Source organism: Salmo salar, chromosome ssa05 (assembly GCF_905237065.1).
Source record: "Salmo salar chromosome ssa05, Ssal_v3.1, whole genome shotgun sequence".
NCBI lineage: Eukaryota > Metazoa > Chordata > Actinopteri > Salmoniformes > Salmonidae > Salmo > Salmo salar.
Genome location: NC_059446.1, coordinates 25,981,435 through 25,994,797, shown reverse-complemented (window position 1 = coordinate 25,994,797; position 13,363 = coordinate 25,981,435). Strand labels below are relative to the sequence as shown.

Here is a 13,363-nt window from a genome sequence, read left to right as displayed (position 1 = left end):
GTGCACATCAGTGACTTGTATGTGTGGAGGCCTGGAGATGCTAAACGTGTTTGTTAATTAACGGTCAATTACCTTGAGAAATAAGCAAGATGGCGCCGACAGAGATGGGCGCCTCGCTTCGAGTCCTTAGGAAACTATGCAGTATTCTTTTTTTATGTATTAATTCTTACATTGTTAGCCCAGAAAATCTTAAGTGCTATTACATACAGCCGGGAAGAATTATTGAATATAAGCACAAGGTCAACTTACCAACATTACGACCAGGAATACGAATTTCCAGAAACGGATCCTTTGTCGAGACCACCACCCTGGACATTGGATCTAAGCCCAGAGGCCAACCCAAAACAACGTCGCCTCCTGGTCAGACTATCGAAGGCGTGCACACCACCCACCGCTTCCTAGTATAATACTCGCCAATGTCCAGTCTCTAGAAAACAAGGTAGATGAAATTATGGCAAGGGTTGTCTTCAAGAGAGACATCAGAGATTCTAACGTTCTTTATTTCTTCGGAAACATGGCTCTCTTGGGATATGCTGTCGGTACAGCCACCGTGTTTCTAGATGCGTTGCACCAACAGAAATAAACATCTCTCTGGGAAGAAGGGCGGGGGTGTATGCTTCATGATTAACGACTCATAGTGTAACAATAACAATATACAGGAACTCAAGTCCTTTTGTTCACCTGACCTAGCATTCCTTACACTCAAATGCCGACCGCATTATCTCTCAAGAGAATTCTCTTCGATAATAGTCACAGCCGTGTATATCCCCCGCCCAAGCAGATACCACGAAGGCCCTCAAGGAACTTCACTGGACTTTATGCAAACTGGAAACCATATATCCTGAGGCTGCATGTATTGTAGCTGGGGATTTTAACACAGCTAATCTGAAAACGAAGCTACCGAAATTCTATCAGCATATTGATTGTAGCACCCGTACGGGCAATACACTGGACCACTGCTACTCTAACTTCCGCGATGCATTTAAGGCCCTCCCCCGCCCTCCCTTCGGGAAAATCCCACCACAACTCCATCTTGCTCCTACCGTCCTATAGGCAGAAACTCAAACAGGAAGTACCCGTGACAAGAACCATTCAACGCTGGTCTGACCAATCAGAATCCACGCTTCAAGATTGTTTTGATCACGCGCACTGGGAAATGTTGTGGGCAGCCTCTGAGAATAACATCGATTTATTCGGTGAGTGAGTTTATAAGGAAGTGCATTGGAGATGTACCCACTGTGACTATTAAAACCTACCCTAACCAAAAACAGTGGATAGATGGCGGCATTCGCACAAAACTGAAAGCGCGAACCACCGCATTTAACCATGGAAAGATGACTGGGAATATGGCAGAATATAAACAGTGTAGTTATTCCCTCCAAGGCAATCAAACAAGCGAAATGTCGGTATAGGGACAAAGCCAATTCAACGGCTCAGACATGAGACGTATGTGGCAGATTCTACAGGCAATTACAGACCACAAAAAGAAAACCAGCTATGTCACGGACACCGACGTCTTGCTTCCAGACAAACTAAACACCTTATTTGCCCGCTTTGCTGTCCCCACATGCTTCAAGATGGCCACCATTGTTCTTGTACCCAAGAAGGTAAACATAACTGAACTAAATGACTATCGCCCCGTAGCACGCACTTCTGTCATCATAAAGTGCTTTGAGAGACTAGTCAAGGAGCATATCACCTTCAGTTTGCATACCACTGCCAACAGGTCCACAGACGATGCAATCGCCATCACACTGCATACTGCCCTATCCCATCTGGACAAGAGGAATACCTATGTAAGAATGCTGTTCATTGACTACAGCTCAGCATTCAACACGTTAATACCCTCCAAGCTCATCATTAAGCTTGAAGCCCTGGGTCTCAACCCCGCCCTGTGCACTTGTGTCCTAGACTTTCTGACGGGCTGCCACCAGGTGGTGAAGGTAGGAAACAATATCTCCACTTCGCTGATCCTCAACATTGGGGCCCCACAAGGGTGCGTGCTCAACCCCCTCTTGTACTCCCTGTTCACCCATGACTGCGTGGCCATGCACGGCTCCAACTCAATCATCAAGTTTGCATACGACACAACAGTAGTGGGCTTGATTACCAGCAACGACGAGACAGCCTACAGGGAGGAGGTGAGGGCATTCGGAGTGTGGTGTCAGGAAAATAACCTCTCACTCAACGTCAACAAAAAAAAGGAGATGATCGTGGACTTCAGGAAACAGCAGAGGGAGCACCCCCTTATCCACATCGACGAGACAGCAGTGGAGAAGGTGGAAAGTTTTAAGTTACTTGGCATACTCTTCACTGACAAACTGAAATGCTCCACCCACACAGACCGTGTTTTGAAGAAGGCGCAATAGCGCCACTTCAACCTCAGGAGGCTGAAGAAATTTGTCTTGTTACCTAAAATCCTCACAAACTTTTACAGATGTACAATTGAGAGCATCCTGTCAGGCTATATCACCGCCTGGTATGGCAACTTCACCGCCCTCAACCGCAAGGTTCTCCAGATGGTGGTGCGTTCTGCACAACGCATCACCTGGGGCAAACTACCTGCCCTCCAGGACACCTACAACACAGGAAGGCCAAAAAGATCATTGAGAACAACAACCACCCGAGGCACTGCCTGTTCACCCCGCTAACATCCAGAAGGCGAGGTCAGTACAAGTATAGCTTCTATCTCAAAGCCATCACACTGTTAAACAGCCATCTCTAACACAGAGAGGCTGCTGCCTACATATTGACTCAAATCATTTGCTAATTTAATACATGGATCACTAGTCACTTTTTAAATAATGCCACTTTTTAAATATTGCCACTTGTAAGGTATGTAAACATTATTAAATTACTCATCTCATATGTATATACTGTATTTTATACCATCTATTGCGTCTTGCCCATACTGCTCCGTCATCGCTCATCCATATATTTATATGTACATATTCTTATTCCATCCCGTTAGATTTGTGTGTATTTGGTAGTTGTTGTGGAGTTGTTAGATTACTTGTTAGATATTACTGCACTGTCGGAACTAGAAGCACAAGCATTTCGCTACCCTCGCACTAACATCTGCTAACAATTTGTATGTGACCAATGAGATTTGATTTGAGACCGGCAGTCTTTTGCATGACAATAACCGCCTGACAAAATTTCATGACCGCCAACGGCCCTAATTTGGTCCAACACACTTTTTCCAATAGCTGGCAGCAAGTTGATAGGTCTGCTGTTAGAACCAGTGAAGGCCACTTTACTGTTCTTGGGTAGCAGAATTACTTTGCCTTCCCTCCAGGCATGAGGACAAACACTGTCCTCTAGGCTCAGATTAAAGATATGACAGATAGTAGTGGCTATAGAGTCAGCTACCATCCTCAGTAGCTTTCTATCTAAGTTGTCAATGCCAGGTGATTTGTCATTATTGATCGAAAACAATAACTTCCCCACCTCTCCTAAACTAACTTTGCAAAATTCAAACTTACAATGCTTTTCTTTTATTATATATATTTTTTTATGCATTAATACGATGACTCGCTATTCATTGTTGTCATAAGTTTGCCCACTTTGCCAATGAAGTAATCATTAAAATAATCCGCAACATCAAATGGTTTTGTGATGAATAAGGCATCTGATTCGATGAAAGATGGATTTGAATTTGTCTTTCTGCCCATAATTTCATTGAAAGTATTTCAGTTTTTCCCATCGTTCTTTATATCATTGATCTTGGCTTCATAATATAGTTTATTCTTTTGTTGAGATTAGTCACATAATTTCTCAATTTGCACTAAATCAGCCAGTCAGATGTAGAGCCAGACTTATTTGCTACTCCTTTTGCCCCAACCATACAGCTTTTCAATTCCTTATCAATCCATGGAGCCTTAACAGTTCTAACAGTCAGTTTCTTAAGAGGTGCATGTTTATCAATAATTGGAAGAAGCAATTTCAAAAATGTATTAACTACAGCGTCTGGAAGCTCCTTATTAATCACACCAGGACCAACAAATTATGTTTAACGTCATCCACATAAGTCACAGTAGAATATTTTGTATGATCTCTTATACACTATTTTAGGCCCAGCTTTTAGAGCTTTGGCTTTCCTGGATATATCCACTATATTGCGATCACTGCACCCAATGGGTCCAAATACAGCTTTAGAACAAAGTTCTATAGTGTTAGTACAAATGTGATCAATTCATATGGATGATCCAGTTCCTGTAGTAATTGTAAACACCCTGGTAGGTTGATTAATGACCTGTACCAGATTACAGGCACTGGTTACAGTGAGCAGATTCCTCTTGAGCTGACAGCTAGATGAAAACCAGTCAGATCCCCAAGAACGTAGACCTCTCTGTTTACATCACATACACTATCAAGCATTTCACACACATTATTTAGATACTGACTGTTAGCACTTGGTAGTCTATAGCAACAGCCTATAATAATAGACTTTAGATGAGGCAAGTGAACCTGCAACCACAACACTTCAGTAACACTTGACATGAGATGGTCTGTAAGCATTACAAGGATGTAGCTCTGAATGTATATATGTGTATATATATATGCCAGTTTTATTGCTTCATTAATCAGAACAACAGTTTTCAGCTGTGCTAACATAATTGTAAAAGGGTTTTCTAATGATCAATTAGCCTTTTTAAATGATAAACTTGGATTAGCTAACACAACTTGCCATTGGAACACAGGAGTGATGGTTGCTGATAATGGGCCTCTGTACGCCTATGTAGATATTACATAAAATCAGCCGTTTCCAGCTACAGTAGTCATTTACAATATTAACAATGTCTACACTGTATTTCTGATCAATTTGATGTTATTTTAATGGACAAAAAATGTGCTTTTCTTTCAAAAACAAGGACATTTCTAAGTGACCCCAAACTTTTGTGTGTGTGTGTGTGTGTGTGTGTGTGTGTGTGTGTGTGTTTAAGAGGTCGACCGATTAATCGGAATAGTAGATTAATTAGGGCCGATGTCAAGTTTTCATAACAATCGGTAATCGGCATTTTTGGACGCCAATGATGGACGCTTATATTGCAATCCACGAGGAGACTGCGTGGCAGGCTTGACCACCTGTTACCCGAGTGCAGGCATCAAGGAGCCATGGTAAGATGCTAGCTAGCATTAAACTTATCTTATACAAAACAATCAATCTTAACATAATCACTAGTTAACTACACATGGTTGATGATATTACTAGGTTAACTAGCTTGTCCTGCGTTGCATATAATCAATGCGGTGCCTGAAATTGTGGCACTTCTCTTGCGTTCAGTGTAAGCAGAGTCAGGGTATATGCAGCAGTTTGGGCCGCCTGGCTCGTTGCAAACTGTGTGAAAACCATTTCTTCCTAACAAAGAACGTAATTAATTTGCGAGAATTTTACATAACATTGAAGGTTGTGCAATGTAACAGCAATATTTAGACTTAGGGTTGCCACCCGTTCGATAAAATACGGAACGGTTCCGTATTTCACTGAAATAATATACGTTTTGTTTTCGAAATGATAGTTTCTGGATTTGACAATATTAATGACCAAAGGCACCTATTTCTGTGTTTATTATATTATAATTAAGTCTATGATTTGATATTTGATAGAGCAGTCTGACTGGGCGGTGGTAGGCAGCAGCAGGCTCGTAAGCATTCATTCAAACCTCACTTTCCTCTGTTTGCCAGCAGCTTTTCGCAATGCTTGAAGCACAGCATTGTTTATGACTTCAAGCCTATCAACTCCCGAGATTAGGCTTGCAGTACTATTGTGCCTATAAGAACGTACAATAGTCAAAGGTCTATGAAATACAAATGGTATAGAGAGAAATAGTCCTATAATAACTACAACCTAAAACTTCTTAACTGGGAATATTGAAGACTCATGTTAAAAGGAGCCACCAGCTTTCATATGTTCTCATGTTCTGAGCAAGAAACTTTAACTTTAGCTTTTTTACATGGCACATATTGCACCTTTACTTTCTTCTCCAATGCTGTGTTTTTGCATTATTTAAACCAAATTGAACATGTTTCATTATTTACTTGAGACTAAATAGATTTTATGTATGTACAGTTGAAGTCGGAAGTCTACATACACTTAGGTTGGAGTTATTAAAACTCGTTTTTCAACCACTCCACAAATGTCTTGTTAATAAACTATAGTTTTGGCAAGTCGGTTAGGACATCTACTTTGCATGACACAAGTCATTTTTCCAACAATTGTTTACAGATTATTTCACATATAATTCACTGTATCACAATTCCAGTTGGTCAGAAGTTTACATACACTAAGTTGACTATGCCTTTAAACAGATTCCTGAACAAGCATTGGAAACAGTGTTTAAACCCTTTACAATGAAGACCTGTGAAGTTATTTGGATTTTTACGAATTATCTTTGAAATACAGCGTCCTGAAAAAATGAGTTTTTGTATGTGTATAGATTTGAATGTGTATGTTTGTGTATATTTACACATGTTAAGTTTGCTAAAAATAAATGCAGTTGACAGTGAGAGGACGTTTCTTTTTTTTGCTGAGTTTATATCTCAACACCTCAAGCATTCCTGTCTCTTCTGTAGGTGTTATCCTTGTATTGCTACTGCTGTATCATCAAATTAATTATCTAAGTGAGTCTCAGAAATGGTTAATGTTATGGATATCATTAACTTTTATTTCTTAGGCTACATATATTAATATGGACTATTTTTAGCACTTTCCTGGGTAGCTTATCAGAGATCGACATAATATGGAAAAGAATAAACAAAGCAAGAGAGAAAAAAAAAACATTCAGCAGTCCATGAATCAGTTGGGTGTGTGTGTTGTGGGGTTGAAGCTAGGAACACATTGGCTTGGCTCTCTCATCTCTTCTATGCTTTTGGGAGGGAGGGTGGACAAAGAACCTGTCATAGCGGATGTAAGCAATGTCCCTATGCGCTCTGGCAGCTTTCATGGCTGGGATAAGTTATTTCCTCTTCATGAAATGCCAATGAGATCCTACATCTGTAACATGAAATGCCAATGAGTTGAATAAGTTAGCTGGCTCTGTTAGGGCAACCAGCTAAACTGGCAGATATTCAAGCTTTTGTTAGCTTGCGCTGGCTGCTAAAGGAAGCAGGCTAGCGTGGAAGAGAGTGGCTGAGAGGGTCTTTGAAGTGAAACGGAGCTAACCACCTTTCATTCCCAGAGGAGAGAGCTAGAGAGTGAGCCTAGCCCCTCAGGCGCTGCTTGGAAACTCCACTGTTTCGCTCCAGTGAAGGGAGGACATGAGGCGAGGCTGCTTCTTCCAGCAGCAGGACTCGATTTCAAACACATATTTCCACAACCCCTATTCCTGCCCTGCCTGTGCATTTCTATTGCCTGTTGAATACCACACTTTCTTCCTGATAAATCCCCTCTTCTGGACGTCTCAGCCTAAAACATGACGTCATCCTCTGAGGAAATGGCAAGCCACAAGAGGTGCTGGAGCGCGCGTGAGCCAAGTTAACCCCCCCCCCAGCCAAACCCTCCCCAAACCCAGACGACGCGGGGGCAAATTGTGCTCCGCCCTATGGGATTCCCGGTCACGGCCGGTTATGACACAGCCTGGGATTGATCCCGGGTCTGTAGTGATGCCGGAAGCACTGCAATGCAGTGCATTAGACCGCTGAGCCACTCCGTAGTCCCTAGATTATGAGCTGTTAAAATGAGATGCTACTTTAACTGTAAGTTGCAGTGAATAAAAGTGTCTGATAAATGGCCATTATGTTAACATTTGATCCGCTTATGTGACCTATCTATATCTGCCATGTCCTGTGTCCCCTTAGGAGGCAGAGGGGGCGCTGCCCTACCTGCTGGTGCTGTGTGGGGACCACGGGATGTCCGAGACGGGCAGCCACGGGGGCTCGTCTGAGCACGAGGTCAACACCCCCCTGGTGCTCATCAGCCCCGCCTTCAAGAAGAAAGGTAAGCACGCTCATTGGCTCTCCTGTTATCCCTCCTCTGTCTGTTTGTCAGTCTGTCTTGGTGTCATTGCTGAAGTAGGCACATGCACACCGGTGTTCAAATGCGGAACACAACACTTATCCATAATAGTATAGTGAACATATCGTAGTTACGGCCCACCACTAATATGTCCATTTACATTTGTTTTCATCTAGGAAAAATGTGGTTAAGTGAGGATTAACATGACTTTTTATAGGTAAGGGCCTACTCCAGAGCGCCTGTGCCACACACGTACATGCCTGGTTAAATAAAGGCTGCAAAAATGCACACACAAACATACACACACGGCTGTCTCTCAGCTGAGCTCTCACACTGTGAGAAGTGGTGACGTCTTGGCACTGTGTGAAGAGGAGCTCATTAACGTCTCGCTGCTCTGTGACGAACGCGTTCGAGGCTGTTGGCGTGAATGTGATAATTGTTTCTTTATTTGCCACGTCTATTTCTAGATCACTCCTCATCTACATGGGTTTATTTCAGGTGGATCACATTTTACTGAGAGACTGGCTGAGAAATGAAGCGGTGTCAGAAACAGGCTGGTACAGTAACTTGTACTGTAGGACCAGACACATGATGGACAGGCTGGTACAGTAACTTGTACTGTAGGACCAGACACATGATGGACAGGCTGGTACAGTAACTTGTACTGTAGGACCTCAGACACATGATGGACAGGCTGGTACAGTAACTTGTACTGTAGGACCAGACACATGATGGACAGGCTGGTACAGTAACTTGTACTGTAGGACCTCAGACACATGATGGACAGGCTGGTACAGTAACTTGTACTGTAGGACCAGACACATGATGGACAGGCTGGTACAGTAACTTGTACTGTAGGACCAGACACATGATGGACAGGCTGGTACAGTAACTTGTACTGTAGGACCAGACACATGATGGACAGGCTGGTACAGTAACTTGTACTGTAGGACCAGACACATGATGGACAGGCTGGTACAGTAACTTGTACTGTAGGACCAGACACATGATGGACAGGCTGGTACAGTAACTTGTACTGTAGGACCAGACACATGATGGACAGGCTGGTACAGTAACTTGTACTGTAGGACCAGACACATGATGGACAGGCTGGTACAGTAACTTGTATTGTAGGACCAGACACATGATGGACAGGCTGGTACAGTAACTTGTACTGTAGGACCTCAGACACATGATGGACAGGCTGGTACATTAACTTGTACTGTAGGACCTCAGACACATGATGGACAGGCTGGTACAGTAACTTGTACTGTAGGACCTCAGACACATGATGGACAGGCTGGTACAGTAACTTGTACTGTAGGACCTCAGACACATGATGGACAGGCTGGTACAGTAACTTGTACTGTAGGACCAGACACAGAGCTCATGTTCTGGATTGTCCTGTCAACTCAACTGGCAGGATTTAAGCTTGAGCTTTTATCAAACCTAAAAACAGGACACAGCATTTTATATATATATATGCTTACAACCCAACACCGTGCAGGACGTTTGGCATTTGCCAGAGAACACCAAGATTGGCAAATTTGCCACTGGCGCCCTGTGCTCTTCACAGATGAAAGCAGGTTCACACTGAGCACATGTGACAAAGTCTGGAGACGCCGTGGAGAACGTTCTGCTGCCTGCAACATCCTCCAGTATGACCGGTTTGGCGGTGGGTCAGTCATGGTGTGGGGTGGCATTTCTTTGGGGGGGCCGCACAGCCCTCCATGTGCTCGCCAGAGGTAGCCTGACTGCCATTAGGTACCGAGATGAGATCCTCAGACCCCCTGTGAGACCATATGCTGGTGCGGTTGGCCCTGGGTTCCTCCTAATGCAAGACAATGCTAGACCTCATGTGGCTGGAGTGTGTCAGCAGTTCCTGCAAGAGGAAGGCATTGATGCTATGGACTGGCCCGCCCGTTCCCCAGACCTGAATCCAATTGAGCACATCTGGGACATCATGTCTCGCTCCATCCACCAACGCCACGTTGCACCACAGACTGTCCAGGAGTTGGCGGATGCTTTAGTCCAGGTCTGGGAGGAGATCCCTCAGGAGACCATCCCCCACCTCATCAGGAGCATGCCCAGGCGTTGTAGGGAGGTCATACAGGCACGTGGAGGCCACACACACTACTGAGCCTCATTTTGACTTGTTTTAAGGACATTACATCAAAGTTGGATCAGCCTGTAGTGTGGTTTTCCACTTTAATTTTGAGTGTGACTCCATATCCAGACCTCCATGAGTTGATAAATTGGATTTCCATTGATTATTTTTGTGTGATTTTGTTGTCAGCACATTCAACTATGTAAAGAAAAAAGTATTTAATAAGATTATTTCATTCATTCAGATCTAGGATGTGTTATTTTAGTGTTCCCTTTATTTTTTTGAGCAGTGTATATATATATATATATATATAATTTATTTATTTTAGAATAGGTTTTATTTTAAAGTGCTACACAAAGTGAATGAATCATTGTTATTAAAGTATGACGTAGAGGAGTAGGGGTTGATTAGAGATGCGGCACATATGTTCTGCTCCTGTGACTTTTCACTTAAATTCTCAACTGTATTCGTGTGTGAATGTACGTACGCACACACGTGTGTGTGTGTGTGTACGTGCGCATTTCTGTCTGTCTTGTGCATGTGTGCCTCCTTGCGCCCTCTTGTTTCTATATCCTGAGATACTCTCTCTACTCCTTATAAACAGTAGGGATGGAGAAACCGTCAACAGTAGAGCAGGTGGACCTGACCCCGACCCTGGCTCTTGGTCTGGGCCTGCCCATCTCCCAGAACAGCGTGGGCCGACTCATCCAGCCTGTGGTGGAGGAGGCCTCGCTCAGGGACCAGCTACGCTTCCTGCACCTCAATGGCCACCAGCTGAGCTACCTGCTGAAGGACAGCATGCCAGCCTATGAGAAAGGTAAGAGGGAATAGTGTGGGTCAGTGCAGGGGTAGTGCCAGATCAGAGCAAGGCTAAATCAGCTTCCAGCCTCCCAAAGACAAGGTGTACTATAGGTCCTTTACAGGTCCAAAATTAATCTGTGGCTTTCCCACCCAACCCAACATGCGTAAAAAATTTTTTTTTTAAAGGAGACCGGTTACGAATGGACCCGAGGACAGTCAGAACCATTCAATGGCCCATGGAAAAACAGGCGCAAACGGACCCATGCTGGTTTGATCTGAGAGACCCATTCGGATCCGAGAGTAGAACGAGAGAGGGAAAGGAACCTCTGCCATCAATAAGCGAGGGATATTGGCCAAATTATCAATCCTTAAAAACTGCTAAATGACATAAAACCAGCCAGAATAAAAGTATATTTCGATGTGTAGCATAATAAAAACATTATGGCTTATTGTTTTTTTGGTTTTTACTTTCCTAAAACAATAATTTCTTCACGGTTCAGATGTTGGAGATTTGAGTGCCCAATGTATCAGGGCATTGCATGCATTTGTCTATAGGCCTAGGCTCCACTGTTTGATATTGATATTTAAAAATATATATATAAAGGAAGAGAAGCTTAGGACTAGCCCAGAGAGAAAGATGGAGATATGCCGGGCGCCATGTTTCTGACACCAACATGCATTCTTTATCCTTGTCAGATAGGCTTCTACTGCTATACAGATGTAGGCGTACTATACAGAAGGAGGAGGAATTCGGCGTGCATAATATTTTTTTAAATAAAGATGAGCATTATATTGTTACTCCTTTAATCTAACTTTGGTCGGCCTAAAACATTCTTCCTCACCTCAAGTTCAACTGAGTCAGTTGGACTGCTGGTGCGCACTGCCTTCATAGGCCTGTAGTAGCTAAGCCTAGTGACAATACCACACCAGACCTTCACAAAAGTTTCTTAATTTTATTAGGGTAATATCAAAGTAAGTTATGTAATTGTTTATATGTAATATATGAACCCGTAGGCCTATCCAACAAATGACAGCAATAGGCTGACATTTATTTTACATCTGGCCTACTTTAAACTTGTCTTAAATTTAAATACAGAGCAAAAAAATTAAAAGACAACTTAATTTAGCCAACGAAAATGTCCAAAAAAAATGAAACAAAACACTTTTAGCATATTTAAAGAAATGTTTTAGATTCTAAAAAAGTTTCTTATAATAACAATGATGATAAAACAAATGATAATAAATACGAAAACAAATAAATAAAAGTTTGAAAATTGCATCAAACCTGAATAATAGCGAGTTGCACACATTCCATTTGGCCGCGCCAATGTTGTTCTCATCTTTATCCCTTAAACTTGTCCTCACAGAAGACTATACTCTTTCATCTCTTTTGTTTTACTTAAATGAAAAAGACCTCCATCTTCGCAATCAACAGTTGCCTAGGCCAAAGCTCCTTTCACTCGTGCTCTCTCTCTCTCTCTCTTCAGCAACAGGTGCATGTGAGGTAAGTGGCTGGAACCAGTTTCAGCTGGACATGAACTATACGTTTTATTGAGTTGCAAATGGCGAAGTTCTGATCACCTCGCACATTAAATTAACAGAGGACAGATCCAGTCGGTAAATCAATTATAATTGCACATACCTGAGACCCGTGGCAATTATATAAGACCCGACCCAGATCTGAGACAAAAGTCAGAATTTATGGTCTCGGAATTTCAGGTTGGTTGGACCCGTGAAGACCTCTAGTGTGTACAAAGCTATTCGGATAAAGCCAACATAAGTGGCTCAATTCAAGTATTTTATTAATAACACAAGGATACACAAGCAATGTGTATGTGTGGCATACACACACACACCCAAAGCACATATGTTCCTGCAACCATTTATGTCTGTAAATAGATGTATTGACAACCGCAAAGGATTCAACTGGTTTAAGTTACAAGATTGCATTTGGTTGCCTCTCTACAGAAGACAATCATCCTTCTCTTTCCACACACACACACACACACACACACACACACACACACACACACACACACACACACACACACACACACACACAGCCATCCTTTGCAGGGTTTTACTCTCTCTCTCCTAGTATCTTACTGAGTCACTGTCAAAGAAAGGAGAAGATTATCCACCTTTGGGGTTCACTCACATACACACACACACCTGTGTTTAGGCTATGTTGTATACATGTCGGAGTGTGGCTGTGAGGCCTGTCCTTGGGCTATTACAGTGGATGTTCTGTATCAGGTGTTTGTCTATTGAGATTGCATGGCTGTGTGCTCAATTTTAAACATCTGTAAGCAGCTGGTGTGGTTGAAATAGCCGGATCCACTAATTTGAAGGGGTGCCCACATGCTTTTGTATATAAAAGTTCGAACACACCTACTCATTCAAGGGTTTTTCTTTATTTTGACTATTTTCTACATTGTAGAATAATAGTAAAGACATAAAAACTATGAAATAACACATGGAATCATGTAGTAACCATT

General features: G+C 42.6%; 1 protein-coding gene across 2 annotated transcripts in view; it reads left to right on the top strand.

The window, feature by feature from the left end:
* LOC106604548 (phosphatidylinositol glycan anchor biosynthesis class G (EMM blood group)) overlaps nucleotides 1-13,363 on the top strand; it is a 124,383-nt gene that overhangs the window by 32,912 nt on the left and 78,108 nt on the right. Inside the window, exons 5-7 of one of the 2 annotated variants that reach the window (XM_014199299.2) lie at nucleotides 7,801-7,939; nucleotides 10,669-10,881; nucleotides 11,052-11,319. In XM_014199299.2, the coding sequence (XP_014054774.1) occupies nucleotides 7,801-7,939; nucleotides 10,669-10,881; nucleotides 11,052-11,251 (552 nt within the window). In that variant the 3' untranslated portion in view covers nucleotides 11,252-11,319. Of the gene's footprint in view, nucleotides 1-7,800; nucleotides 7,940-10,668; nucleotides 10,882-11,051; nucleotides 11,320-13,363 lie in introns of those variants that run through there. The other variant, XM_014199297.2, reaches the window with a different exon arrangement.